A 27,605-nucleotide genomic window follows, 5' to 3' on the forward strand; every position below is an offset into this window, starting at 1 on the left:
CCAAAAATATTTCAATTTATTATCAATAATAAATTAGTATGAGTGGTTGATTTAAATGATATATAGTATATGTTTAATTTCTGAGTAACAATTGATGAATTTCCTTAAATTTTTTTTTGATGAATACCCAATAATGTGAGACACTTAAACACTCATGGTTTTTAAAATCCAATTTGTATAAGTTTTTAACCTCCATAAATCAGGGTGTTTCACTGCCTACCATTATTGAGGGTTTACAAATCATTGTTGTTAATTCGCCATAGTGAAAATTCGAGTTTGAGTATTATGAATAAAAAACTTTACAGTGTCTCATAATGATAATGTAAATGTTTCCGACTCGACTCAATTGTTGTAATTAAAAAATTAAATTAATACTTCTTCCTCATTAAAACTAGAAAGTAGAACCCATTCATTCACACACAGTCCTCCCGCAATTAACGCAGCAACTGAGAAGAAGAAAGCGATGCGACATTCCATTTCTGCGTTTCGTTAGTGCCGGCACCGGTGATATAAAACGCGGACTCTGTTGTCGTTTTACTGTATCACAAACCCGACCCGGATTCAATGGGGTGTGTGAGTTCGAAGCAAGCGGTGTCGGTAACGCCGGCGATCGACCACTCCGGCGCGTTCGGGAGGAAACCCGCCGAGCCGGAAAACAACAAGAAGGTGGTCGGAGCGATCCAGCGCGGCGAGGTTGGTGAGTCAGGGAGAGCGAGTTCGAACGGTTGCGAGTCGTCGTTGAGCTTCAGACTGGGGAACCTGCATAGGTACGTGCAGGGGGAGCACGTTGCGGCTGGCTGGCCGGCGTGGCTCAGCGCCGTCGCCGGTGAAGCCATTCACGGCTGGGTTCCGCTCCGCGCCGACGCGTTTGAGAAACTCGAGAAGGTTCAGAATTGAAATGCTTGCTTGTTTGTTTCATTGTTTGATTCTTTGTTTGTTTGTTATCATAGTTCTAATGGCGGTTTTTCAGATTGGGCAAGGGACATATAGCAGTGTGTTTCGGGCGAGAGAGGTTGAAACGGGGAAGATAGTGGCTCTGAAGAAGGTGAGATTTGACAATTTTGAACCGGAGAGTGTGAGGTTTATGGCGCGGGAGATTATGATTCTGCGGCGGTTAGATCATCCCAATATCATAAAGCTGGAGGGGTTAATCACTTCCAGATTGTCGTGTAGCATGTACCTTGTCTTTGAGTACATGGAGCATGATGTTACAGGGCTCTTGTCTGCTCCTGATATCAAGTTTACTGAACCTCAGGTAATCTCATAATTTAAATTAATAAATAGTAATCTTGATAATCAGGGTTTTAAATCGTGATCCGCGACCGCAACTGCAAAGCCATAACATTAAGATTTTGTATAGCTATTTTTATATGCAAATTTTCACTTATATCATGGCATAACAGTAATCGGCAAGGTTTTGAATTGCCTTTAGAGTGACGCCCGATTCTTGATATTGCTGCTGATGAGATGTAATGTCATAAAAACTTTCCTGTTGCAGATGCAATTGTAGTTGTGGACAACAATTTAAAACCATGGTAACAGAGGACTACTATGGTGATTGCAGTTGCAATTTAAAAACTTGATGATAATTATGATAGTTGATTTGATTTTATGTTAAAGTGACTTTTACTGTGAATGTGATGAGGATGGCATGTTTGAAGACCTGATTGTTTTTTTTGTTGTTGTTGTGAAGATCAAGTGCTACATGAAGCAGTTGCTATCTGGTATTGAGCATTGTCACTTGCGGGGTGTGATGCACAGGGATATCAAAGGGTCGAATCTTCTGGTGAATAATGAGGGAGTATTGAAGGTGGCGGATTTTGGATTGGCAAACTTCACAAGTTCTGGGCACAAGCAGCCCCTCACTAGCCGTGTTGTCACCTTGTGGTACCGTCCGCCGGAGCTTCTCCTTGGCGCGACGGATTACGGCCCATCTGTGGATCTTTGGAGTGTTGGCTGTGTGTTTGCAGAGCTACTTGTTGGGAAGCCTGTACTTCAGGGGAGAACTGAGGTAGTAACCTTTCCGAACATATATGGATTGCCCTGTCATGATGAATCTTAGTGTAGTGAAGTGCGAAGTTGATCACATCTAGAGATATGGCAAACCAATATTACCTCTTTTATAAGCTTAAATTAAAAAATATGACAACGCCTCCACCCTCTAGGAAGCAATTTAGTATGATAATGCTGATTGTTGTGGCATGGGTAAACAGGAGGATGTAGTGACTGGATCTGAAAATTGTTATTACAAAGTTACATGGATGCTAATTTTGTACTTTAGATGAATCAACCGACAAAATGAAAGTTCATACATTATGTCTGAATTATTCTTTTGAAACTCTTCTAGATATGTTTTTGTGACATGTACAGGTTGAACAATTGCACAAAATTTTCAAACTTTGTGGCTCCCCACCTGAGGATTACTGGAAAAAGACTAGACTTCCTCATGCAACTTTGTTTAAGCCTCAGCACCCATATGATAGCTGCCTCAGAGAGTCTTTTAAAGATTTGCCTCCGGCCAGTGTAAATCTGTTGCAAACTCTTCTTTCTGTTGAACCTTACAAACGTGGGACTGCCACATCTGCTCTCTCCTCCGAGGTTGGTTGATTTGGTATTTATTGGATTTCCTTACATTTCATTTTTTTTTCTGTCATTGATTAGGAATACTCAGGAAAAATAATTTCTTTATGATTAATATTTTTATTGTCTGTTGGTTTCCTTTGTCCATTTTGAATTAGACGTCTCTGGGCATTTTTTTGGGGGATGTCCTACTTGTTAATCAATTGCTTTTTATGATAGGCTTGAATACAATCCTATCCATCATGTATCTGCAAACTTAGTTACTATGTGAATCACTGAAATATGATATGGAATCTTCAAGTCTTCTGATACAACTACCTTTCCTCTTTCAGTATTTCAGAACAAAACCTTATGCATGTGAGCCATCAAGCTTGCCAACATATCCACCAAGCAAAGAAATTGATGCAAAGCACAGGGAGGAGTCTAGGTAAGAGTGATATTTACTGTTTATTTGATGCAGGGTTATTGGAATACATATTTAGGTTGTCAGTTCAGATTTCAAGAGATGTCTCTAGATGGCCTCTTATCTGGTTTGGTCAAAAGAAGAGAATATTTTGCATTGCATTTCACCTGGTTGAATTTAGCTCTACATGGTCAAAAAATAACTTGGGTACACTAAAGGAATAATGCCTGTTCTAAAGGAAAATGTTAAAACTTCATGCTCTCCTATACTCCCATCTGTCATGTCTCTATCCTTTTGTTTTTATGGTTTTTTTTAATACATCTTCAAGGTTGTCAAATTAGAAAAAGATGCAGTGAATAGTTCAACTATGTTTGTTGGCACATACAAAGAGCAACATTTACTCTTTAAAATCTCTATTTTCATAAGGATTACTTGTGTACTGTTTTTTAGCTTTTTTCATGATGTCATATTGTGATGGACTTTCAGGAAAAAGATTGGGGGACGAGCTCGAGGAAATGAAACAAGAAAATCATCAAGAAAGCCACTGGGATCCAATAAACTACTAGCCCCAGCTGAGGTGTGTTATACTTTCTCTTGCATCATGGGGTTTCTTCTTATGTGTATGGACTCCGACTTACACGAATGGTCTAATTATCTTGAAACCGTTCTCACTTGAGACTGCTTTTGTAGAATTTGGCTAGTCAAACTCAAACTGCCCAAAAGGCCAATGGTAGATCTTTCCGCATCCTAAAAGAAGAGAAGAATAACATAGGTGAGGAGGCACAAAAGCCATCCGGTGGTAAACCTGAAGATGCTTCCCATATGAAGAATGCATCTCAAGGAGATATTCCCTTTTCAGGGCCATTACAAGTTTCAACATCAAGTGGCTTTGCATGGGCAAAAAGCCGTAAAGATGACACTTCAATTCGATCCCATTGTCGAACGATTTCTAGAGGACATATTTTCAATCCATTAGAACCTTCAACATTAAATTCAAGGAATTATTCGGACATCAAAAACCAGGAAAATAAGGAGTCTTGTGGGAGACGCACCAAATCTAGGGGCCATGACCTACTTGAAAATTCTAAGCCTTCTATGCAGAATCAGTGGAGTAGGTTTGATCGCCCAGATTCATTTGATGCTTCGGATGAGTACCACTCACAAGAACTGTCAATGGCGCTTTATCATAGAGAAGATTCAATGTCCAAGAGAAGTAACCTGGTAAGTTTGTAGGTTCGCTAGATTTTTTTGTAAGGTATTAAACAAGGTATCATCAGCTTAGAGCCTTAGAGATGAAATGAAATTTGTGACTTTTTCTGTAGATGTAGGGAATCAATTTGAAATTTAAGACAATTGTCTTGAAATAAGGGCACTGTTTAAGACTAGGGTGTTGTAAACAAAACTTCTTTGGTGACAATTCGGTTTATTGATTTCCTCCTTATATAAAGTAATTGATTTGTTGACTTTTAATTTGTCAACGGTTGGCCAATAGCAGAGACTGGAGATCCATAATAATAAACATCATAATTTTCTTGTGTGTTTTCCATATGATTATAAATGGATCAATACCTGTCAAAGCTCTTAAGTTTTAATTAGGAATTTGTTGCTTTGCATTATCTGTATCTGATTCTTAGATCTTGAGTCAAACATGCAATGTGTCCATCACATTTTCTTAAATCTTATTGATTTCCCTCCTTACAGAGTTTTCAGGATCAAGGAGAAAAGGTTGAATTTTCCGGACCCCTATTATCTCAAATGCACACAGTTGATGAGCTCTTAGAAAAGCATGAGCGTCACATCCGGCAAACTGTCCGTAGGTCATGGTTCCAGAGAGGTATAATTGGCATATCTAGCATATGATTTCCTTAAAAAAGGCAACTAGTTGTATTACTCTTATAGTTTTTCTCCTCACTTTTTGTGCTTAGATTTGAATTCATTAAAAGAATAATAGACTACTAAAGAACTGTACTGTTTCAAAGCTAATCATTGGAGAAGCCATGAACCATTCTTAAGATGAATGTTAGCCGCCTGGCATTTCTTATTAACCTCTGTGATCCCTGTATTACAGTTAAGAAGCATGAGAAGTAAATCAAGCAAATGATACAAGAAGTTATTCTGAGAAGACCATCTCCATTTTCCAAGCGCACTGCTATGAACTGCAAACGATCATCAGACATGCAAAGATGCGGAGTCTAGCAGCTGATTTGTTGCCTACAAGCTGGGAACGTCAACAATATGATGAGCTTATCTCTTTCAGCTTTCATAAATAGAGATCGGAGGCCAGTGCAAAGAAAAGAATAAAGGTCCTTTGAGTTCCCTGTTTTAGTCAATTATAGAGAATTTGTTTCTCTCTTCTTGCTTTTGCTAATTGATCTGCTTGCAAGTCTCATCCGGCAACTGTACATATTTCATCTTTCGTGACTGATGAGGTATAGTCTAGTCACCTTCATTATTCCCCGTTTTTAGGTTTCAAAAGAATTATATTAGCTATTTCTATGCCTAGCAACTTCCTACCAAGTAAGGTAGGAGCCTATTTTTGCAGAATACCATATTCTCCTTATTATTGCCTCATCTTTGGGTCCAGAGTTATAAAATCTCAGTTTGATCCTCGTTCGAAGATCTACTGCTTCATAAACATTCATTGCAAGCATCTCAACATTCTATTAAGTGTCATTGCACTTCATGTAAACTATTCAGACAGTGCAAATATTTAAGGTGATAAAAATTTCATACAAAAATTATAAAGGCACAAGATTTTCTTGATGAGTATCTGTTTGTGGGAAAATTGTACTCCCTCCGGTCCTATTTATAAGCAACAAAAAAAAAATTCACATAGTTTAAGAAATGTAGTTAAACTAGATAAAATGCATTAAATTTGTCTTAAATCAAAATAAACTTTCAAAATTACCCTTTGTTATTAGTGTTGGAAAGTGGGAAAGAGAGAGAATAATTAATGAGACACATTTTGCAAGTTAGAATTAATAAGGGCATCATTGGAAAAAATTAATTAATATAGCTCAAACTTTCATTTGGTTCTTATAAAAAGGACCAAGGTTTTTCTTCTCTTTCATGCTTATAAATAGGACCGAAGGGAGTACCTGTTATTTCCTACACAAGCAAATGAATCCAACGGGCAATCTAGGACTTGAACTAGATCATGGGGTTTGGGCTCATTTTATTTGATGGTTTATTAGTTAAGGATCCTATGTGTTGAGCTTTCAAAATGTGGTTCAAAATGATAGGTTGTGTCAAAAAAACAAGTTGGAAGTTCAGCCTACGGTGAGCCTTTAAACTTTTGATAAAGATTTGGCTTAATAGCTCTTTTGGTCCCTCACTTATCATAATTTTGCACTTTTTGTCACTCTAGAAAACAATTACCAAAATTAGTCCCTCTCATTTACACACTTGTGCCGTTTTAGTCCCAAATAGGGATCATTTTTGCAAAAAATTAAGCAATGTGGAGGACCAAAAATGCTAATTTTTTTATTTGATACTAAAAGTGCAAAATCGTGATAAGTGAGGGACCAAAAGAGCTATTAAGCCTAAAGATTTTCAACTTAGAAAAAGTGTAAACAACCCAATAATCCGGTGATAACTTGGTGAATTGTGGTTCCGATGATCTAAAACTCTAGTCTCGAAAGGTTTCTTGTGACAAAAGCTAATCTGAAGAAAACTTAGAAGATCAAGGTTCCGGTGAACCGAAACATGAATTTGAAAGCAGAAGGTTCTAGTTGCAATCTTAAGCTCCAAATTCTGCATGTGACCTTGAATCTAATGTCTCGATTCACCTTGACTACTTCTCACATGTTCTAGCCTTGATGAAACTTTCCTAAGTGGTCTCCTCCCTCCATATGGTGTGTTTCTCTCCCGGTAGGAAGGCTTTTCTCCCTTGAATGAGGGACCCTCTACCCACACTACGTAAGTAATCTCTTCTCCTTAGTGAGAGGCTTTGTTTCCTCCGCTAACCACCATCTTTCATCACCTTTGATCAACCACCATTACCATTCCCTATCAAATTCCAATAGCCATTCCTCCTTCCCTCTCCATGTTCTTCCTTTTCCTCTCGTTTTTTTCCATTTTTTTCTAGTTCATCTCTGGCTACCACCACCATCACAACCATTGTCTCCTCACCTCCTCCGCCACCACTCTGTCTCTAATTTATGTTTTTTTTAGCAGGTGCGAATTAAATTAGAAGATGCACATATTACAACTTCGATAAAGCCGTTTGAATTGTAAAGTAATGGTGTTGTTTAGAAAAGAAAAAGAATCGCTCAACAATAGAGAGATAAGCCTATTATCTCTCTCAAAAATACAAATTTTGGAGATGCAAAAATATTCTTTAATTTGTTTGAAGTTTCAAAGGGATCTGATAAATTTGTTGTGAATTTGGGTGCAATAAGTTTTTCATGCAGAAGATGAGACTTGTGTGGTATTCCATGTTGCCATGGAATTGTTGGCGGCATACCAATCATGCTCCTGATTATTGCACAATAATGCTCAATTAGAATATGAAGTCATTTCTTTTCCATTTCATTGAAATTGGTTTACATACACCAACTATATTGTATTTCTGCAAACTAAAAGCCTTAAACTTCTTACCCAACTAAAACAACATCGTATTGCAATGACCATCCCTAAATCATAATCATAAGTCAGACTTTCATAATCATAAGACCAATTACAAATTTACAATGAGTAACAGTACAATAACAAAACAACTAATTAATGCTTGAACACCTAACTAAAAATGTGTGTTTCTTCTTCATGCCTTTAATTTTAGTCAGCAACCAAGAAATCAACTTCTTCTCACGTCGTTTGCCTTCCTCGTCATGCCAATGAAAGAATCTGCCTCTCTTTTTCTTTCCCTGAGAAATTTAACAGTTCAAAAGTTAGTGTTAACTCACAAATTTGCTTTCAGGTGAATTGTTAGGGATTTCAGTTTACCTAATACCTTCCACACCTATAGAATATTTGTCTCAAATTCTCCTTCATCCATGACATCCTAAGTGGAGCTTCAACCCCACAACCAAACACATTCTTCTTCGAACGGTGGCATCACTCACAGTGATTAAGCTTGGCTTCCTCTTGCATGGTATGGCCTTCAAGTGAGAACTTCGTCTCTGCTTACGATGTAAGCTTTTATCTCCCGCTTCTAGTTCGCAATTTTGGGATTGAAGAAGATGAAGAACAAATCTTTTGTAATAAATAAAGGCTTAAATAAGTTTTTCGTCCCTAACCTTTACCAAATGTTTGGCATTGGTCCCAACGCTTACGCGGACTTTTTGACGAAATATGGAGCGAGACAAGATGGACTTTTCGTGCGCTAACCCTATGGAGGACATGAGCCTTTTGTTGTTGGTTGATGCTGCTAGCATCTCCTTTATGAGATTTTAGTTCGGCCTCCGGTAGTTTTTATTTTTGAGTAATGATTAATTTATTTTTGAAACAATATGTATTAAATTAAACAAATGACCTTTCCTCCCTCCCGTAACTAAAAATGAATATTGTAATTGTAATTTATATATATGAAATTAGTAGTAGTATTAGGGTATTAGGAAATGATGATGACAGCATGGAGGGTCCTACTCCTAGGCACGTAGATTATGTAAAGAGGGGTCCCGTCGTTTTATGATCGCTTTGTCTCTCCCCTCCCCTCCCCCAAAATTGAGGGAGTTGATGTTTGTTTCCGTTGCCGTTGTTGTTGTTGCAGAGAAACACCCAGACATAGATATAGATTAGATAGATTCATAGAGAGGGAGAGGACACTGCATACACTCTATCCTCCTTTTCACTCCACTACCTTCATTCCTCTCCTCAATGACTTGTTCTTCTTCTTCTTATTCATCCCACATTCACATTCACATTCACATTCATATTCCCCATTTTCTATGCCTTCTTATCTAATCCAAACCTTATTATTATTATTGTTGTTATCTTCTCAATTTCATATACCTACTTTTCCTTCCCCTCTCTTTCACATTCTCTCATTAAATTGATTCATTTTACCATTAACATTATTATTATCCCCTTTTCCCATTCCGCATTCAATTTTCAATTGCTGCAAAATCTGCGAAACGGTGCGTTTTGACATTGGCGGTGGGATTTCCAGCTTTCGTTTTGGATCCGGTCAGGGCAGAAACAGCGCCACCACCGGATGGCGCTGTTCCGGAGGTTCTTTTACCGGAAGCCGCCGGATCGCCTCCTCGAAATCTCTGAGAGGGTCTATGGTTTGTCTCTCTTCATCTCACATTGCTTCTTCTTTAAAAAATTCAATTTTCTTTTTCTTTTTCTTTTTCTTTTGGTGATTGAGCTCGAGCTCTCCAGAATTGAAACATTGCTACGTAATGTGTTAGTTACAACAATGTGGGGTTTTTAATTTTTAGGGTGTTGGGGTTATGTAATGATGCTTCATGCCTCATTAAGTTAACCATGTTCAGAAATGGGATTGGCTTGCTTTGGTATATTCATGTTTAATTTAATTGGGTTTTGTTACTGGTAGGTTATTCAAAATATGGAATATGGTACTGAATTGAATTTCAGATAAAGAGGATAGAATTAGTGGTATCAGAGTTTTTTTTAGTGAAGAAAATTAATTGATACTATTATGGGTTGGCTTTAGATTTTCCAATCCACGCTCATGTCAAAATATAATTATAAAGGTCAATTAGAAAGGGAACTGTGAAGGTTCAAGTGTCTATATGAAACTTGTAAAACTATTGTTTTGTTTCTGTTTTGAAAATATCCGGCCTGAATCTCTTGGTCTCGCTTTGTATGTCTATGAAAGGCTGCTTCTCTATGTTTTCCTTTTCACTCTCCAACATCTAGTGGTATCAGAGTTATCACAGTGTTTTATCAATTGAGGCTGGTTAGTTGAATAACTAAGGAAGGTTGTTTGGTTTTATCTTAAATTCTTAATAGAAGCAGCTCCTAACTAGAATAGTGGTATCAGAGAGGCCATGTTTCATCAATTGAGAGTTGTTAATTTAATTATCGGTTTCTGGATAATGGGGATGGCCCGTGCTGCATAATTTTTGCCGTGCTGAACTTGGAAGTATATTCATTGTGCTAGTGTAGTTACTGTGGCCAGTATTAGCAATCAGTGGGGAAACTTTAGGCGTATTTGGGTGGGTATTGTGACTTTTGTTGATTTTCTTTTCTTTCTTTCTTTGCTGTAATTTGTTTATGGGTTTGGAGTACCCCTTGTACTCCCATTAATAAAATCTTTGCCTATCAAAAAAAAAATCAATTGAGAGTTGTTAGTTGAAAAACTAAGGAAGGTTGGTATTATCTTAAATTCTTAATAGAAGCTCAAGAGTATGCGTTTTGGGTGAGAATTGTATTTGTGGTTTTGGAAATTATGTTTATGCGTCACATATTGCTTTTGCTATGTAGTAGTAAAGATAAAACTTCGCAGTTTGAAGGTGCCTGCCTGCCTACTCTAATTACTGTATATGCTTGGTCTTTTTTATGTAGTACAACTTCTATTTTGTGAATTAATTTACTTCTTATTAAAATGAAACACATAGAATGAAGTTGTGCATAATTTTTTGGTTCTGTAATGTTGTGTTTCATTGATAGTTGACTGTTCTTTCTATGTTCTATGCAGTTTTTGATTGTTGCTTCTCCACGGATGTCTTGGAAGAAGATGAGTACAGAGTTTATGTTGGGGGCATTGTAGCTCAGCTACAAGATCACTTTCCAGATGCTTCTTTCATGGTGTTCAATTTCAGAGAAGGGAACAGGCGCAGCCAAATTTCAGACATACTGTCTCAGTATGACATGACAGTTATGGAGTACCCTCGGCAATATGAAGGTTGTCCACTTCTTCCTTTGGAGATGATTCATCATTTCCTTCGATCAAGTGAAAGTTGGCTGTCTTTGGAGGGACAACAAAATATACTTTTGATGCATTGTGAAAGGGGGGGTTGGCCTGTGCTGGCATTTATGCTAGCTGGTCTTCTGTTGTATCGGAAGCAATACACTGGAGACCAGAAGACCCTTGAAATGGTCTACAAGCAAGCTCCCAAAGAACTTCTTCAACTTTTATCTCCTTTGAACCCACAGCCTTCTCAGTTAAGATATCTTCAGTATATTTCCAGGAGACATTTGGGTTCTGAGTGGCCTCCATCGGAAACACCCTTGTATTTGGATTGTCTGATTCTTAGAGTCCTTCCATTATTTGATGGCGGAAAAGGTTGCAGGCCTGTTGTACGTGTGTATGGTCCGGACCCTTCAAAGCCTTCCAATAGAAGTTCTCAGCTTCTTTTCTCAACTTCAAAATCCCAAAATCATGTCCGCCACTACCTACAGGTGATGTAAAGTTATGCTGTTCATACTGAATGTGGATTAATTAGATTGAAACTCTTCTTAAGAAATTGTAACCACAGGCAGAATGTGTGCTCGTGAAAATTGATATCCGTTGTCGTGTTCAAGGGGATGTCGTTCTTGAATGCATACATTTAAGTGAAGATTTTGTTCGTGAGGAGATGATGTTTAGAGTCATGTTTCATACTGCATTTGTACGGTCAGATATTTTGGTTCTGAGCCGTGATGAAATTGATATTTTGTGGGATGCAAAGGACCAGTTCCCCAAGGATTTTAAATCTGAGGTATGTTTTTGTTATTTGTATGTCAGCCATTTTCTAAAGTAGGAGGAGTTGAACACACACTCATATTTGTATCAGGTGCTTTTTTTGGACGCTGATGCTGTTCTACCTAATATAACCACAGTCATTGTAAATGGAGATGCAAATGAGCCAGAAGAAAGTGCTTCACCTGAGGAATTCTACGAAGCGGAAGAGATCTTCAGCAATGTAATGGATATACAGGAAGGTAAGGGGGAATATGATTCTTCAAGGATTCATGAAGATGCAGTAGATGATGGAAGTCATAAAGAGGTCTGGAAAGAGTATTCAGATCCTCATACTTCTCAGGATTCTGTGCAAGATGATGGGATTCATCAACATGTTGGAAGGGCAGATGCTGATATTAGTATGATAAAAGACATTATTGTTGATGATGTGAAGTACAAGCTTGACCCGAGTGTGGATTTTGATTCTCATGGTGTGAAAGATATTACAGTGGATGATGGAGAAAATAAGTCAACTCAAACTGCAGCGACTTTTGATATGATGAATACTATGGAGACAAAGGAAGTCACTATGGATAGGCATGATGAGTTGGCAGCTACGCAAAACAAGTTTGACAAAGATAACAATGCAACAAAAACAGAATTAGAGTCTGAGGAAATGCAGCTGGTGCATGATCATTCCAGATCAGAATCAGATAAATTACTTCCATCTGCTGAAAAGAATCAACTTCCTTCAAACTCAAGTTCAGTGGGAGATGCAGTTGCAGCAAAGCAAAAGACTAAACACCATGAACAACATGGTTTTCACCATGAACAACATGGTTCTCACCATGAACATGGTTTTCATGCAAAACTAGCAAAACCAGATGTGGCGCCTAGGTGGATACCTTCCAACAAGGGTTCTTATCAAGATTCATTGCATGTCTCATATCCACCAACAAGGCATAATAATTCACCTGCTGCTCTGTCAAATGCTACTTCTGCAAACGAGAAAATGACTGATGCCAAAGGAAAATCTGCTTCTGGTTCTCATGTCTCTAGAGCAATGGTTTCTACAGACATGACAAGTGCAATTATGTCAGAAGTTTGTGAATCGCTTGGCGCAGTTTCCCTTCCTTGTCCTCCTCCACCACCACCACAACCACCACCTCTTCCTCCACTCCCTCCCTCTACTCCAATGTCTTCAGCAGATAGAGCTCCACTCCCTCCTCCCTCAACACCTCCAAAATCACTTAAAGCTCTACCTCCACCTCCACCCCCTCCTTCAGCTCCTTTTATTGCAGGAAGTGCAATTATTTCAAAAGTTTCTAAATCAGTTGGTGATGTTTCCCTTCCTTGTTCTCCTTCACCACCACCACCACAACCCCCTCCTCCATCTCTACCCCCAACCACACCTCCTCCGGCTTCCGTTATTGCAGGAAGTGCAATTATGTCAGGTGAAGCTTCTTTTCCTTGTTCTCTTCCATCACCACCACAACCACCACCTCCTCCTCCAAAGTATGGCGTTACAACCATACCTCCTTCTCCTCCTTTACTCATGTCTGCAACAGATAGAGCTCCACTCCCTCCTCCCTCAACACACCTAACATCACTTACAACTCCATCTCCTCCAAGCTCACGCACAACAATAACCCAAACTCCACTTCCTTCACCACCACAACCACCATCTCCTCCCCCAAAGTATGGCGTTGCAACCATACCTCCTCCACCTCTGCCTATGTCTTCAATAGATAGAACTCCACTCCCTCTGCTGTCAACACCCCTAACATCACTTGATGCTCCACCTCCAACCCCAACTCTGTCCCCACCCCCACCCCCACCCCCAACCCCACCCCAACCTTTACCACCACTTCTCACTTCTTCTCCTGTATGCAGAGCTCCACCACCACCACCTTTTGATATAGTTACATCTCCTTCACTTCAACCTCCTCTTAGTATAGCTTCACCACCACCACCCCCACCTCCACCGCCACCGCCACCTCTTCCTTCATCAAGTTCCCCACCTCCACCTCCTTTATATAGAGAGCCACTACCTCCACCTCCACCTCCACCGCCACCTCCTCCTCCATCAAGTGCCCCACCTCCCCTACCTGGAGCGCCACCAACTCCTCCTCCACCTCCTGTACCTCCCCTAATGCATGGAGCGCCACCACCTCAACCTTCTCCAGGTAGCCAAGGCCCACCTCCAGGTGTCCGAGGCCCACCCCCTCCACCCCCGCCTCCTGTAGCTCCCCCAGTGCATGAAGCGCCACCACCTCCACCTCCACCTCCTCCAGGTAGCCAAGGCCCACCTCTAGGTGTCCGAGGCCCACCCCCTCCACCCCCGCCTCCTGTAGCTCTCCCAGTGCATGGAGCGCCACCACCTCCACCTCCTCCAGGTAGCCAAGGCCCACTTCCAGGTGTCCGAGGCCCACCCCCTCCACCCCCACCTCCTGTAGCTCCCCCAGTGCATGAAGCGCCACCACCTCCACCTCCACCTCCTCCAGGTAGCCAAGGCCCACCTCCAGGTGTCCGAGGCCCACCCCCTCCACCCCCACCTCCTGTAGCTCCCCCAGTGCATGGAGCGCCACAACCTCCACCTCTTCCAGGTAGCCAAGGCCCACCCCCTCCACCCCTACCTCCTGTAGCTCCCCCAGTGCATGGAGCTCCACCACCTCCAGGTGTCCGAGGCCCACCACCTCCACCTCCTCCTAGAAGTCAGGCTCCTGGTGCTCCTCCTCCTCCAGGTGGCGCACCTCCACCACCTCCTCCCCTTGGTTCTAAAGGGGCAGTGGGAGCGGATCCAAGAGGAAGAGGGCGCGGACTTGCACGTCCAGGTGCTAGTGCAGTGGCAGCCCGACAGTCCAATTTAAAGGCTCTGTATTGGAGTAAGGTCTCAACAGCAATGAAAGGAAGTTTATGGGAAGAATTACAAAGACCCGGAGAATCTCAAAGGTAATTTGATTTTTCTGTCATTGCAAGATTTGGTTTACTCAATGTCAATTCTTTATAATTATACACTTAATTTCTGCTTTCAATATCCTTCTTGTTGTAATGATTGGTTTTAAATTCCATCTTAGTGGACAAGAGTTTGACGTTTCAGAGATAGTGAAGTATTTTTCTGCAAATGTTCCAAAACCTGCTGATTCTGGTGGTAAATCTGGAGGGCGAAACAAATCTGCTGGATCCAAACCTGAAAAAATCACCTTGGTATTTTTCTGTACATTCTTGAAATACAATTTTTGAAATAATCCTTGTGTGAGAGGTGATATGATGGTTTTCACTTGGTAATATTTCTTTTTTAAAGTGAATTTCCATGATTGGTATTTTTACTACACAATAAAGGTTGCTGATGATTTTCAAGTCTTTCGGTATACTAAAATTGGAATTTGATACTGCTATTAAGTATGGAGTATGTCTATTGCCTAGTAATATTTTCATACGTGAAACCATTTTCATTGTGATTTGACTTGAGTGATTTGGTCTTTGCTCTTTAATTTTGAAGGAAATAAATGTTCACTTTATTTTTAGAATTTAATAACTATTTACTGACATTGTAAACAAGTTTAATACAAATGTCCAACTATATTTCACCATCTTGCCTTTTTGGTCTCTTTAATTTTAATTCAATTATGATGTGGCAAGAAGGTGAAATATGATTGGACATCTATGTAAAACTTCTGTAAGTTTCAATATATAGTTATTGAATAAACCTTGTTTTTATTGTGTCAAGAAAAATATTGTTACAAACCTCTTAATGCATGAAGTATTGTGCCTCAATGACTGTTTTGAATACATCTCTTAAAACTGTTATTTTTATTTTCTAATCCCTTCATTGCTGTCTCCTCTATGTCATGAAAATTAGAATCAGCTGTTGTATGCACAGTGGTGCATTTTTGGGGTTATTGAAGCAAATATTTAGAACTCATTGAATTGATGTTTACTTGGTACTTCCTAGGTATCTGATCAATAACTTGTATATTTGTATGTTTAATTGTAGGTTGACCTAAGGAGAGCCTACAATACTGAAATTATGCTCACAAAGGTTAAGATGCCACTTCCTGATATGATGGTAAGTTGATACTTTGAAATGTCTTAATTCATGTGAGTAGTTTTTGAAATAAAGTTATGCGAGCTTGGATTTTGCGTTAAAGTATATTACAATGAATGACCGTATTTAATTTTTTTGCATGAAACAAATTTGAATTTTTGGAATGCAAGGTGTGTGCAAGCTTTGTCTTGAAATAGAAGCCCCATTTAAAGGATAATCAAATAGGGTATAGCCTAATAAATAGAGGTAGAGGAAGACAACGGAAAACTCAAAGGTAAATCATTGAAAAAGACTTGAATCTAAATTGCCTTTATAAACTTACTTTATGACAAAATTTCATGCTATTTTTTATCCATGTAGACACTTAAGAACTTGAGCAATCTAAATATTTGTTGTATTCACAAGATAGTTTGTGCAAGTGTAAATATACAAGCGAAGCATAAATGCATAATTCAGATCCTTAAAGTTTACTAATTGTTGAGATATTTATTATGAGATATCTATTAAGATATATCTTGTTGAGATAGATTTGTTAGGATATGGTTTGTTAGGATTAGATTTTATATTATTTTGATTTCTTTATGAAAGATTAGGATATAAGATGTTATCATCTAGATTTTATTTTTTGAGTTAGTAGTTGACTAGGAAACCTCTAGGAATCTAGTCTATAAATATTATACTTCTGAATCCAGTATTATTAATGAAGTATAAAAAATTATTTAGAATACTTCCAATTTCTCTCTTCATAATCTAAAAGAGTAAATCCTATAATTCAACGTGGTATAAGAGTGCTATCATCCTCCGTGACCTGTGCCATCACGAAAATCACATCCGTCGTTAGGTAAACCATGACCAGATGAATGGGAATGCATAGGGTTCTCAAATCCAGAATTTCCAGAAGTTAGATTCACCTAAGGAACTTGTGTTTGCGAAGAAACTGGGTCGGGTTGCGTCAAAGAGGCTTGCAAAGCCTGAGTAAGAAGCACCGAAGATGATGAATCACCAACTTGTCACTTCTTCATATGCTCCAGATGAGCTTTGTAGGCTACTAGAATTTTTTCCCGTGCAACGCACGACGGAATTTTTATTGTGTTGATTATTATATAAGCTAAATCATTGTTTATAATTAAAATAAAAAATTAGAAATAAATTACAATCATAGGATGAAGACTTTAAAAAATCATAGATGACCTTGAAGCAAATATTTGAGATTTAACACGGATAACTCAATCTTAAAGAGACAAAAATAAATCATCATTTACATACCCAATAGTTTATTTTTATCCATGGGAAATAATTGATTATTTTTTGGCATTAGAGCAATGCAAATATTATGAATTCATTTTTCATTTAATCAATTATTTGATTAAGAAATATTTATTACCTCTAATCATTCTGTTGTTTATGCTTTTCAATTCTTAAGTTGTGCAAGTTCCATTTTAGAGATCATTCAAATATGTTAAACCCATGTTAATCAAAATTTATTATTTTTCCTTACTCTAAAGGTCAAGAAAGTTTGATATCACAAACTTAGTTTTATTTTTCGTCCTATACCTTCACATTCAACAATTACAAATAAGAAAATGAAATTTTCTATTCACTTTAATACTACTATCTAACATCAACTAATATTAGGGTAAATTAATAATGAAAATGAAGGGACTAAAATGCAATTTAATTAAGTAAAGGGAACATGTATATAATGAAAATGGAGGGAATAAAAAGCAATTTAATTAGGAAAAAGATTAATATAAGAGTGCAACAGGTACTATAAAATATCTCTGCTAAATCAACAACCGCGGATATTAAAGAATTAATTTTTATATCAGTTTTAACTTTTAAATTTTTATTTTGAAAATGAGTTTTAACTTGAAATCATTAACATTTAGAATATTACACCCTATGTGATTTTTTACATTACAATTTGACAAAATAAATGTACACAGTTTTAGAAAGAAAGAAAAAACAATCTTCTTTTAACACAGCTAGCGAAGCCTGAGTAAGAAGCACCGAAGACGATGAATCACCAACTTGTCACTTCTTCATATGCTCCAGACAAGCTTTGTAGGCTATTATCATGGATTCAATTTCTGCAACGAAACAAGGAGCTGCACGATTGAAGGCAACTGTAGCAAGATAATTGAATTCCTTAGGGAGTCCATCGAAAATCGCATCGATGTGATCGGCTGATCGTAATGACTCACAGGACCGCCGATGGAGACTAGCATGTTGACATTCATCTTAACATCCTTCAGAGCGTTGAGAGAAACGTGAAAAGAGTGGAATCTTGTTGCTCTCAAGCAAGATGTGCTGGATTTACTGTTTCAGAGGCGCGATCTTCATCCGAGAGATAGCAAGGTGGTGGATTTGGATAAACCACATATTGCTGCAATTTGGGAGTTCGAATGACACCTTCAACCTGCTGGTGAAGAAGTTCGTATCATCAAACTTGATGGTTATGGAGTGCGAAAAATTGGCTGGTACATTCGGTAATGCTCCACTATCAGTTACGGAAGCCTTAGGAATCGAACACTCTTCTATGACAGCTGTGTAGCAAGACTAACTACCAACCGACCATCAACTATAATAAAGACTTAACTATATGTAAACATATTTTCTCTAATAGTATCGACATAATGGAATAGTAACAAGTGTGCGGGATACGAAATGTGGTCACATTCCACAACGTGGGATACTCGCGGAACGCTCTGTCATACCGTTACCGCCTCAATTATATTTGTGGAAACTTAATTAAGCTTCTCGGTCTCCCCTGTAAGGTGTTTATTGTCTAACAAGCTGAAAATCTTATTCTCAGGCTGCAGTTCTAGCTTTGGATGAATCGGTGTTAGATGTTGATCAGGTGGAAAATCTCATCAAATTTTGTCCTACCAAAGAGGAGATGGAACTGTTGAAGGTGAAGCATAACAAATTCATACATGATTCTTAGATCTTGATTTTGCAATTAAGTGTTCTTGTTTGTGTTGTTACTATGTGTTGCACGCTTTTCCAATAATTTGTTTGCTTTTCTAATTTTGATTCGTCTTGGTTATATGATTATATAGGCATATACTGGTGACAAGGAAAATTTGGGAAGGTGTGAACAGGTTTGTGATTGATTTCTTTTAACCAAAGTATTATTTAGTTGTGTACAGAAAAATATGAGCACATAGAACGTATATGGGTTTTGTTAGGATTCTAAATGTCTAGGGGTTAGTTTATTTTAGGATTTTATATTTTATTTTAGGAGTTGATCTTTTATTTTGGTTGGGTTATTGTTTATATTAAAGGCATCATTCAATGGATTGAAAAAAAATGTTGATTTCGCTAAACGAAATGTGAACTCAAAGAGATCCTTAGATGTTGGATTATAGATAAATTCTTTTGGTCTATGTTAATTCAAGAACTGCTATGTGGAGGTATATTCTTATATATATTAATTATGTTTCAGTATTTTTTGGAGCTGATGAAAGTGCCTCGAGTGGAATCAAAATTAAGAGTTTTTGCTTTCAAGATTCAGTACGGTTGTCAGGTTTGGCAGTTTGTAATATTTTTCTGAACTTGTTGTGGATTTGATTTCTTGCTTAACATATCGTTATCCCACTTTATGCAGATTACAGAGTTTAAGAGGAGTTTAAACACGGTGAACTCTGCCTGTGAAGAGGTATTTTGCTTATGAATCTAATAAAGATTATGTTGCTTGTATTTATTTTACCTGCATCCTCTCTGGCTATAGGTCCGCAATTCGCTAAAACTGAAGGAGATTATGAAGAAAATTCTTTATTTGGGTAATACATTAAATCAAGGAACAGCAAGGGGTATGTCTTTTCCGTGACAGCAGTGTCTTCATCTTAATTCATTTCTGGTTATAAATTACATATACTGTGCTAGTTCTCTCTAATTTTTTTGATAACAAGTTCTCTCTAATTTTATTATTTAGATCATTATTGGCCCTTCATCTGTGTTAGCAACAAAAGTTGTGTTTTCTAGATCTGATATAATGTAAAATGTCCTGCTAATGGGAAAATAACATGAAAGTTTCGTCTTTGTGCAGGATCTGCTGTTGGATTCAAGTTGGAAAGTCTTTTAAAGCTCACTGATACTCGTGCTTCTAACAGTAGAATGACACTGATGCATTATCTTTGCAAGGTACATGTCTCAGTTACAATAAATTTAGATATTATTTGGTGGATTAACTTTCTCCTTTATTTCATTTGAACTCCAGGTCCTAGCCGAAAAGTCTCCTGGACTCCTTGATTTTCACCTGGGCCTTGTTAGCTTGGAAACAGCCACTAAGGTAACAATTTTATTTTATTGCTTTATATACAAAAGAATAAAGGTCAGTTGCACCCTGTTGTCCTGATTTATTGGTCCAATTTCACTTTTCCCCTTTATTTGTAAAAGACATTCTGCCCTGTTTTAAATTTTTAATGACATTTGGCAATGGTCCAGCCTGTCTTTCAAAGTTTCAATCATCATAAAAGCACACAAACTCTTTGCAATAGTTATAACTACCATTAAATCAAGCAGGAGGTGGGGGTGGGGATGCAATTGGACTATTAAATTAAGGTTGGAAGTTGGAACTGCAATTGACCAATGGAAAAGTCTAACATGAAGCTAACCTCCTTTAACTCTGGACTTTTGACAAATATCCACTTTAATTTTAATTTTAATTTTGGCTATTAATCCTTGTCAACTGTGTACAAAATAGCCCCTTTCATACTGAAGTATGTTAGTTTAGAAATCTAAATTGAAATTGCTATTTCCCATAACCTTAAAATCAAAAGAGTTCACATAGGAGCACACTTGTTGAATTAAGCTCCTCCAAAACCTTTTGAATTATTACACATTTATTCCTTTCTTTCACTTCTTATTCTTAATCACTCTCGGTAGGTATTGAAAGTTCAAATAGGTTGGTTAGTAATTTTCTAAAGCCTTGGAGGGCTACTAAGCCATGGTTTGTTCCAACATTAGCAAAAAAATAAACGTTGTTGGAACTGACTCATTTTCAGTATTCATTAATGGGATTCCAATGAATATTGATTGTAAATTCCTAATCCGGCAGATACAACTAAAGTCATTAGCAGAAGAAATGCAGGCAATCATCAAAGGATTGGAAAAGGTTAAACAGGAGCTTGCTGCATCGGAAAATGATGGCCCTGTGTCCGAAGTTTTCCGTAAGGTGTTTAGCATTTTTATGTCTGTCTCTTGACTCTTCATTACATTATTAAAATAGCATAATGCAAAGAAAATTCTGTGTCTAAACTTATTTCATAATACTGGTTTTCCTGTATCATGAAGGTATTTCACAGTAATTATTACTATTAGTATCACCATCAATAATTCAAGTTCGCAGTCTAGCCTAGGGAGTTATAGTTGAGATCGGGGGTTAAGTGTTAGGATTAATTATATGAGGATTAAATTTAGGAATCTATCTTTTATATTAGGATGTTATCTCTTATTCTAGTAGTATATCTTCTGTATTTCTTAGGGATTAAGTTATTGATATTAGGATTAGTTATTATAAATAGGAGTGTCCTCCTTAGGTTAGAGTCATGGATTAAATTATTGAGTTGTAAAGGGAACCAGCCCTATTGAAGAGGAACCAGCCTCTTGGTTCTGAAGAGGACCCAGCCTCTCAGTTCCTTTTTATCCTTTTTATTTTAATATCAGTTTTACATTCAGAAAAAATACCAAAAATATTCCACTTTCCCCTATTTTCTCTATCGTTTCTCCACGTTAGGATTTTCGGGTCCTAACATTAAGGCTCCATCAGATTATTCTTAAATTGGTTTCTTCAATGTATTCAACTGTTAGGACCCAGAAAAATGGAAGAAACAGACTGAAATAAACTGGTATTATTTACTGAGATTCTGGTGAAATCACCAAGAATCAGTGTAGTAGTAGTTACAGATAGAAGAAGAATAAACGAAAAGATAGCAGAGGCAAATTAGAGAGGGCCTCTATTCTCCCAAGTCCAAGCCTAAACCCAATTCAAGCCTAACCTCTCTCTCACACAAAACATGCTTATATAATCCCCAATCTCTCTCAGCATTCTCTCCCTCTTTCACACTTCTAGTACCCTGAAGATACTGCCACATCAGCTTGGCAGTTATCACTAGTGGGAATCAATTTTATTCCCCCTTCTACCCTTCCTAACAAATACCTTAGCAATACTAAGGCTACTAATATTTGGGTTCCTATCATCAACTATTCTGGATGTGGTGTCAATCTTTTGATTTATATTTAATCTAAAATGGCCAATACACTTCGTGTGTTATATCTCTTTCACCTTAAATAAAGGGCGATGTCATGGTTCAAGAATCATTATATAGTTTGTCATGTTAGCATTTGGGAGGCATAACTCTACCTCAAAATCTAGCTCAAGAGGAGAGGATTGCCTTCCCATATATAGGGGATATTTTGGCCGTATCTCTAGTAAATGTGAGACTTCTCAACGCACTCCCTCACGCCCAGAGCTGGACATCTGGAGCGTGGGATATTGATGAGTACTTGGAGTTAGTTAGTTAGTTAAGGGTTAGCATTTAGAGTTAGTTAGTTAGTTATGGCTTAGCCTATAAATAAGGGAGTGTGAAGAGGGTTTAGGTATCTTTGGGATCATTTGGGAATTGGGAATTAGGAGAGTGATGAGTCTCTCGAATACTCATCTGTTTCTTGTACATTTTTCTGTTGAATAATATCAGGGTTTCATCAATTGGTATCAGAGCACCGATCTAGGTGCTGTGATTGCCATCAATTCGTGAAGATGTTTCCAGAATTTGATGGAAGAGAGGCCTACGGATGGCTCATTATGGTGGAGCAACACTGTGAGGCCAAGGGAGTATCCGAAGAGGAGAAATTCTCAGGGGCAGAGAAGGCTTTGACTGGTGAAGCTTTCATGTGGTGGTTTTGCTGGAGAAGACGCAATCAGAAGGCAACATGGTGGGAATTTGTGGAGGCTCTGTTGAGGAAATTCGAACCAGAATTGGAACCGTACATGCCAGAACCAGTTCAAGATTCAGAGGAGGAAGAAATCCCTGGGAAGCAAGAAGTCTTGGAGGCAGAACGAAGAACTGTTGTGGTGGAAGCCAAACCTGAGGCCAATTCAGTGCTGTTGGCGAAATCAGAGATCAAGCCATATTCGCCGGAGAATTCTGAGATGGAAGCGTCGCGGAAAGACTCGGAGTTTGCAATGGCGGCGGAGCAAACAGCGGAGGTGTCACGGTGTCAACCGGTCACCGTGGTTGATTACATCGATTGCACGTTGACGGCGAAAGGGGAGAAGATCGACGCCGAAGGGGAAATCAAAATCAAGCGGTTACAGGAAGGTTCTTCAATGGAGAAATGGCAGATTTGCAGCATTCATGGGAGGAAGAAGGTGCAACCAATCGTTTTGCCCCAAATCAGTGATTTAGGGTTCGATTGGGAGAGACGGCCGCCGCGGAAACCGCCGGATTCATGTCTCTGCACGGCGGTAACCGCCAATCGACTGCCGGACACGTTCTTTTGCTGGACGGAGGTCTTCATTCAGACCTCTGTTCTTTGCTCTTCGATGGTTGCCATTCAACTGGAGACTAAGCCACCAGACCGCAGTGGTGGCAGCTCACACTTCATCCTTGGTGATTCTTGCAGATCGGACTTGGTGGCCAACCGTCCTCCAGCTAAGCCACCGGATTTGGCTGAGACAGCGGTGGTGGGATACTGTGGCCTCGAGTTAGTTCGCACGGAGGAGAGTAAAGGGCGCTCGCTCATTCGCTAGTCGGTAACCGTTTCACGGCCGCCGGCGAAGCCACCGAACTTTGCAGTTATGGCGGGGGGACGCTCGTTTCCGTCGTCGCTGGTTGGGTGTGGTCTTTCCGTTGTCTTCACACGCACACGCGTTCACACGAAGCAGAGCAAGGCTGGCTCAGCTAGATTTTTCAGAATTGGGTCAAAGTTTGACCACAAGGCCAAAGCCCATAATGCTAAACAGAAGGAACGGGCCCAAGAGGAACTTTTCTTTCTCAATCATCTACAGACCAGTTCATTCCCTTACTCTAATGGGCCAGGCCCAACTGTTGGAGTATTTGTTTTTTGTTTGTTTAAAGAAGCTTGTGTTTTACCCCACCTTGAGGACAAGGTGGATGTTTAGGGGGGAGTATTGATGAGTACTTGGAGTTAGTTAGTTAGTTAAGGGTTAGCATTTAGAGTTAGTTAGTTAGTTATGGCTTAGCCTATAAATAAGGGAGTGTGAAGAGGGTTTAGGTATCTTTGGGATCATTTGGGAATTGGGAATTAGGAGAGTGATGAGTCTCTCGAATACTCATCTGTTTCTTGTACATTTTTCTGTTGAATAATATCAGGGTTTCATCAGATATACTGTCAAAGGAATTGATTGACTAATCAATTGAATAACAGTTACTGACCAGATTAATTTATGTATATAATTGTAGTTGGCCAAGCCTGTAATTAGGATTAATTGTTGATTAGCTGTTACAGATCAGGGAATTTATTCCCATAATTAGGAGAGATATTATTTCCATATTTGTAATATGTTATCATTATAAAGTTAGCTCTATGCTGTGTACTCAGCATCAAGACAATATTTTCATTCTAGTTTCCTGAGTTTGACATATGCAGGAATGAACATTTGCGGGTGGCCCATATCCAGGCGATCTTCACTAAACGGATCTAGGATAGACTCTGATACCATCTTAGAATTTGGGTTAGACCTAACTCTACTCTAAAAGCTAGCTTAGGGGCGAGGGTTGTTGTACCCTGTAGAAGGACTTATTTAGCCATAATCAATGTGATACTTCTTAACAACTTACAAACTCAACTACCTTTCACTAACTAAACTAGATATTACTTTTACTATTAGTTTGTCAAGCCAATTTATGCATTTTCCTTAGGATAATCATTGGGATGCTATGGTTCGCATTCTGAGGTAGGTCAAAAGTGCACCATATAAAGGGTTACATAATGAAAACAAAGACAATGCTCAAGTTCTTGGCTATTATGTTGTTTGGATAGGAATTACTGTCTAATAGAAGATCCAACTCAAGCTTTTGTGTTGGAAACAAGGAAACAAGTCAATATAAATACGAATATAAAGAAACTAATCAAATTATCTAAAGAATAATCTAAATTACCTTAATTCATCTAAGAAATGATTAAGATATTATAAGATATCTTTTTCATATTCTAACACTCCCCCTAAAGCCAAAGCTTTCTTTAAGCTTGTAAAAAATATATCTGTTAGAAAATGGAAGACCTATGAGGGTCGATTAATATGGTTGAATAGGTCAACTTCGAACTTCTGCTTAAGATAACTTCCATACTTGATTTGGATGCACAAGAACTAGAAAGAGAGGGAAAAGGGAAGGAGAACATAGAGAATAGAGGAAACAGAGGACATATCATTCATCAACATCATAACAATTACAAGAATGAGGCTTAGCTTATATAGCCACCTAAATGATGTGTATCAAGTTTTTACATTGCATCTTTAACAGGGCATATGTAATGACAAAATATTTGTCTTCCTATATTACTTACTTTAGTCTTGAATAATCATTGAGTATGTGTCAAACCAAACAATAAGGAGTGTAATTTTTCAGAAGTGAACAACTTTCCCATCATATTGCATGCAAGAAGCTAATCATAGCTAATATGGTTTGCATTTTCAGTGCATTTGACTGGCTTTTATCTTCTTTTCAGACATTGAAAGAATTCGTTGGTGTAGTTGAGTCAGAGGTGGCATCTCTAACAAACCTATATTCTGTAGTGGTAATATATGCTTGACCACCTTTTTGGTAGATTATGCACAAGTATAAGGGATGTAAAGAATGTTGGATTTGTCTGTTGACAGGGCAGAAATGCAGATGCACTTGCACAATACTTTGGTGAGGATCCTGCCCGTTGTCCATTTGAGCAAGGTAGGTTGAGCATCGATACTTATTCTTGTTGTTGGTATGACATATATCCATTGTCTTTCTACTGGTGACTTCAATTTTACCATATTATAATCAATTTATATGGTGTTATCAGAAAATACATTTTATTGACTTTTTTCTGTTGCATTTGTGGTTGGGATAAGTGTATTTTTTGAGAAATTAGGCTATTTCGAAAGAGTGAGTTACTTGTCTCTGGGTATTGGAAGTAGGTTTGTACACACTAGAATGGTTTTAATGGAATTTGCTTTGAGCTACAAAAAATCTTCTTTAGTGTGATAGGGGAAGTGATAAATCATTGAAAACTGAAAGAAATGTATGTCCTTGAAAAAAAAAGGAAAGGAAGAAAGATGATAACAGAAAAGCAGAGGGTGAGGGAAAATATATTTAGGGAATATGAAGATAAAAGGAGGAAAATAGTCACTGGGAGGATAGGAATGATGTAGTTTCCTCATTCCTGCATGCTTGACTTTTTGTTTGAGTAATGATATATACACACCTCCCTTTTTAAACACTTCATTTCCACCTATTTTTATTTCTATCTCTCTCCTCTTATCATCTATCACATCTCATACTTTCTCTCTCTTACTTTTTCTTTTCTTCCTATCTCTCTCTTCCTTCCACCTCTACACACCTCTAAGAGAGGTGTGTAGGTAACATTACTCCTTTTTGTTTGCTTAAACATGTGATTTGATACGTTATGTTTTTCATAATGCTCAAGTTAACTTCTTACTGTTGCTCTTTTGTCGATTGCAGTTACAGCAACTCTATTAAATTTTGTAAGGTTGTTTCGCAAAGCGCATGAAGAGAATTGCAAACAAGCAGAGTTAGATAAAAAGAAAGCTGAGAAAGAGGCTGAAATGGAGAAGGCCAAAGGCATTGACTCAACTAGCAAGAGTGGAAAAGATAAAGAAGGCAAAAGCTGAGAAAGAGGCTGAAATGGAGAGGGCTAAGGGCATTAACATGACAAGGAAGAGTGCAAAAGATAGTCGAAGACTGGGTTATCTGCTCCTTTGCACCACCATCTTTCTCTTGCCGAAGAGAAGAGATATACCTGAGGGTAGTAAGAGGACAGCTTTTGAGACAGAATGTAGTGGCCTCCCTTTCAAAAATGATGGTGTGGCAATTAGCCTCTGCAGGTCATCTAATGGGGTCGAATGACAAATTCTTGCCACTTGCAGATCTTTGAACATACAAAGGCTTAGGAGTTGATTCTTTGATGGTATCTTGCCGAATCGGTAACTTGTTGATCTATCACAGAAGAATACTATGGACAGATGAGATCGCTGGAGAATCCATCTGCATCCAGTGAATACTATGAAAACAATAGATCCGGTCATTCAATTTAAGAAGAAATTTTGATGAAGACTGGCTTTGGCTTTCACCAGAGCACATGCTTTTGGATTGTGAAGCACCAAAGTCCAAAAGTTGTACTATGAAACCTTGTACAGAGTTCTAACCCTTTTCTTTAGGATCCAATTCTTTCTCATTTGACATAGAGATTAGTTGATATTTTTCCTTTTAATAGAGATTTTGGTAGGATACCCCAAAATGCATGTTGTACAGCATCAGGTTAAGAAAAGAATTAGAAATCAGGTCTCTGTACTGTAACTTTAATATAAGTTGAGGCTAGGCCAAGTTAGAAATGCTAGTTTCATTTATCTTGTGAAATGTAATACACATTAGTGTAGTGTAAAAGCTTCTTGTTTCATTTTATTGTCCCTAGTTTAGTATATGAAATTTAGCACCCTGGACAAAGTGCAATTGTGTATACATTTTGGTAATAGAAAGACACATTGCAAATTCACACAGGTAGTTTCGCTATTTCAGGCTACTTACTGTATGATTTTAGAAAATCGCTATCTTGTTCATATCTCTAGTCAATGTTAGACTTCTCAACAATATGTTAAACCATAGGGGCTCTAATTTAAGTACATAATTTATGTTTCTCTAAGATTAGTTGTTAGTTATTGACAACACTCAGTTAGTTTCAGTTAATTCTCTTTGTGATAAGCAGTTAAACTGCTTCAGCTGTAATCACTATTATAAATATATCCCTCTCTTTGTAGATAT

The 27,605-nt window shown here is 38.2% G+C and overlaps 2 protein-coding genes across 3 annotated transcripts; both read left to right on the forward strand.

Moving 5' to 3' along the window:
- Window positions 1–409: 409 nt before the first annotated feature.
- Window positions 410–5,618, forward strand: LOC130734635 (protein IMPAIRED IN BABA-INDUCED STERILITY 1). Its single transcript, XM_057587145.1, has 9 exons — window positions 410–885; window positions 971–1,255; window positions 1,694–2,011; window positions 2,371–2,598; window positions 2,913–3,007; window positions 3,470–3,560; window positions 3,674–4,204; window positions 4,685–4,817; window positions 5,052–5,618. Exons 1-9 carry the CDS (start codon window positions 565–567, stop codon window positions 5,069–5,071), a joined length of 2,022 nt encoding a protein of 673 aa, XP_057443128.1. The 5' UTR covers window positions 410–564; the 3' UTR covers window positions 5,072–5,618.
- A 2,951-nt stretch (window positions 5,619–8,569) lies between these two features.
- LOC130734637 (formin-like protein 20) lies at window positions 8,570–27,339 on the forward strand. 2 transcript variants are annotated; one of them, XM_057587146.1, is made up of 17 exons: window positions 8,579–9,210; window positions 10,590–11,293; window positions 11,371–11,592; window positions 11,668–14,507; window positions 14,633–14,762; window positions 15,553–15,624; window positions 18,419–18,517; window positions 18,666–18,707; window positions 19,052–19,132; window positions 19,214–19,264; window positions 19,337–19,418; window positions 19,655–19,749; window positions 19,826–19,897; window positions 20,666–20,782; window positions 25,300–25,368; window positions 25,451–25,517; window positions 26,289–27,339. In XM_057587146.1, the coding sequence occupies exons 1-17, from the start codon at window positions 9,138–9,140 to the stop codon at window positions 26,456–26,458; spliced, it is 4,986 nt and encodes a 1,661-aa protein (XP_057443129.1). In that variant the 5' UTR covers window positions 8,579–9,137; the 3' UTR covers window positions 26,459–27,339. The 2 variants fall into 2 exon arrangements, 1 of the variants encoding a protein (XP_057443129.1); XR_009018024.1 differs by lacking the exons at window positions 18,666–18,707; window positions 19,052–19,132; window positions 19,214–19,264; ... (5 more) ...; window positions 25,451–25,517; window positions 26,289–27,339 and adding an exon at window positions 15,774–15,877 and having other exon boundaries at window positions 8,570–9,210; window positions 18,419–18,516.
- Window positions 27,340–27,605: the final 266 nt, after the last annotated feature.

The sequence above is a fragment of the Lotus japonicus genome, chromosome 1 (assembly GCF_012489685.1).
Source record: "Lotus japonicus ecotype B-129 chromosome 1, LjGifu_v1.2".
NCBI classification, from domain to species: domain Eukaryota; kingdom Viridiplantae; phylum Streptophyta; class Magnoliopsida; order Fabales; family Fabaceae; genus Lotus; species Lotus japonicus.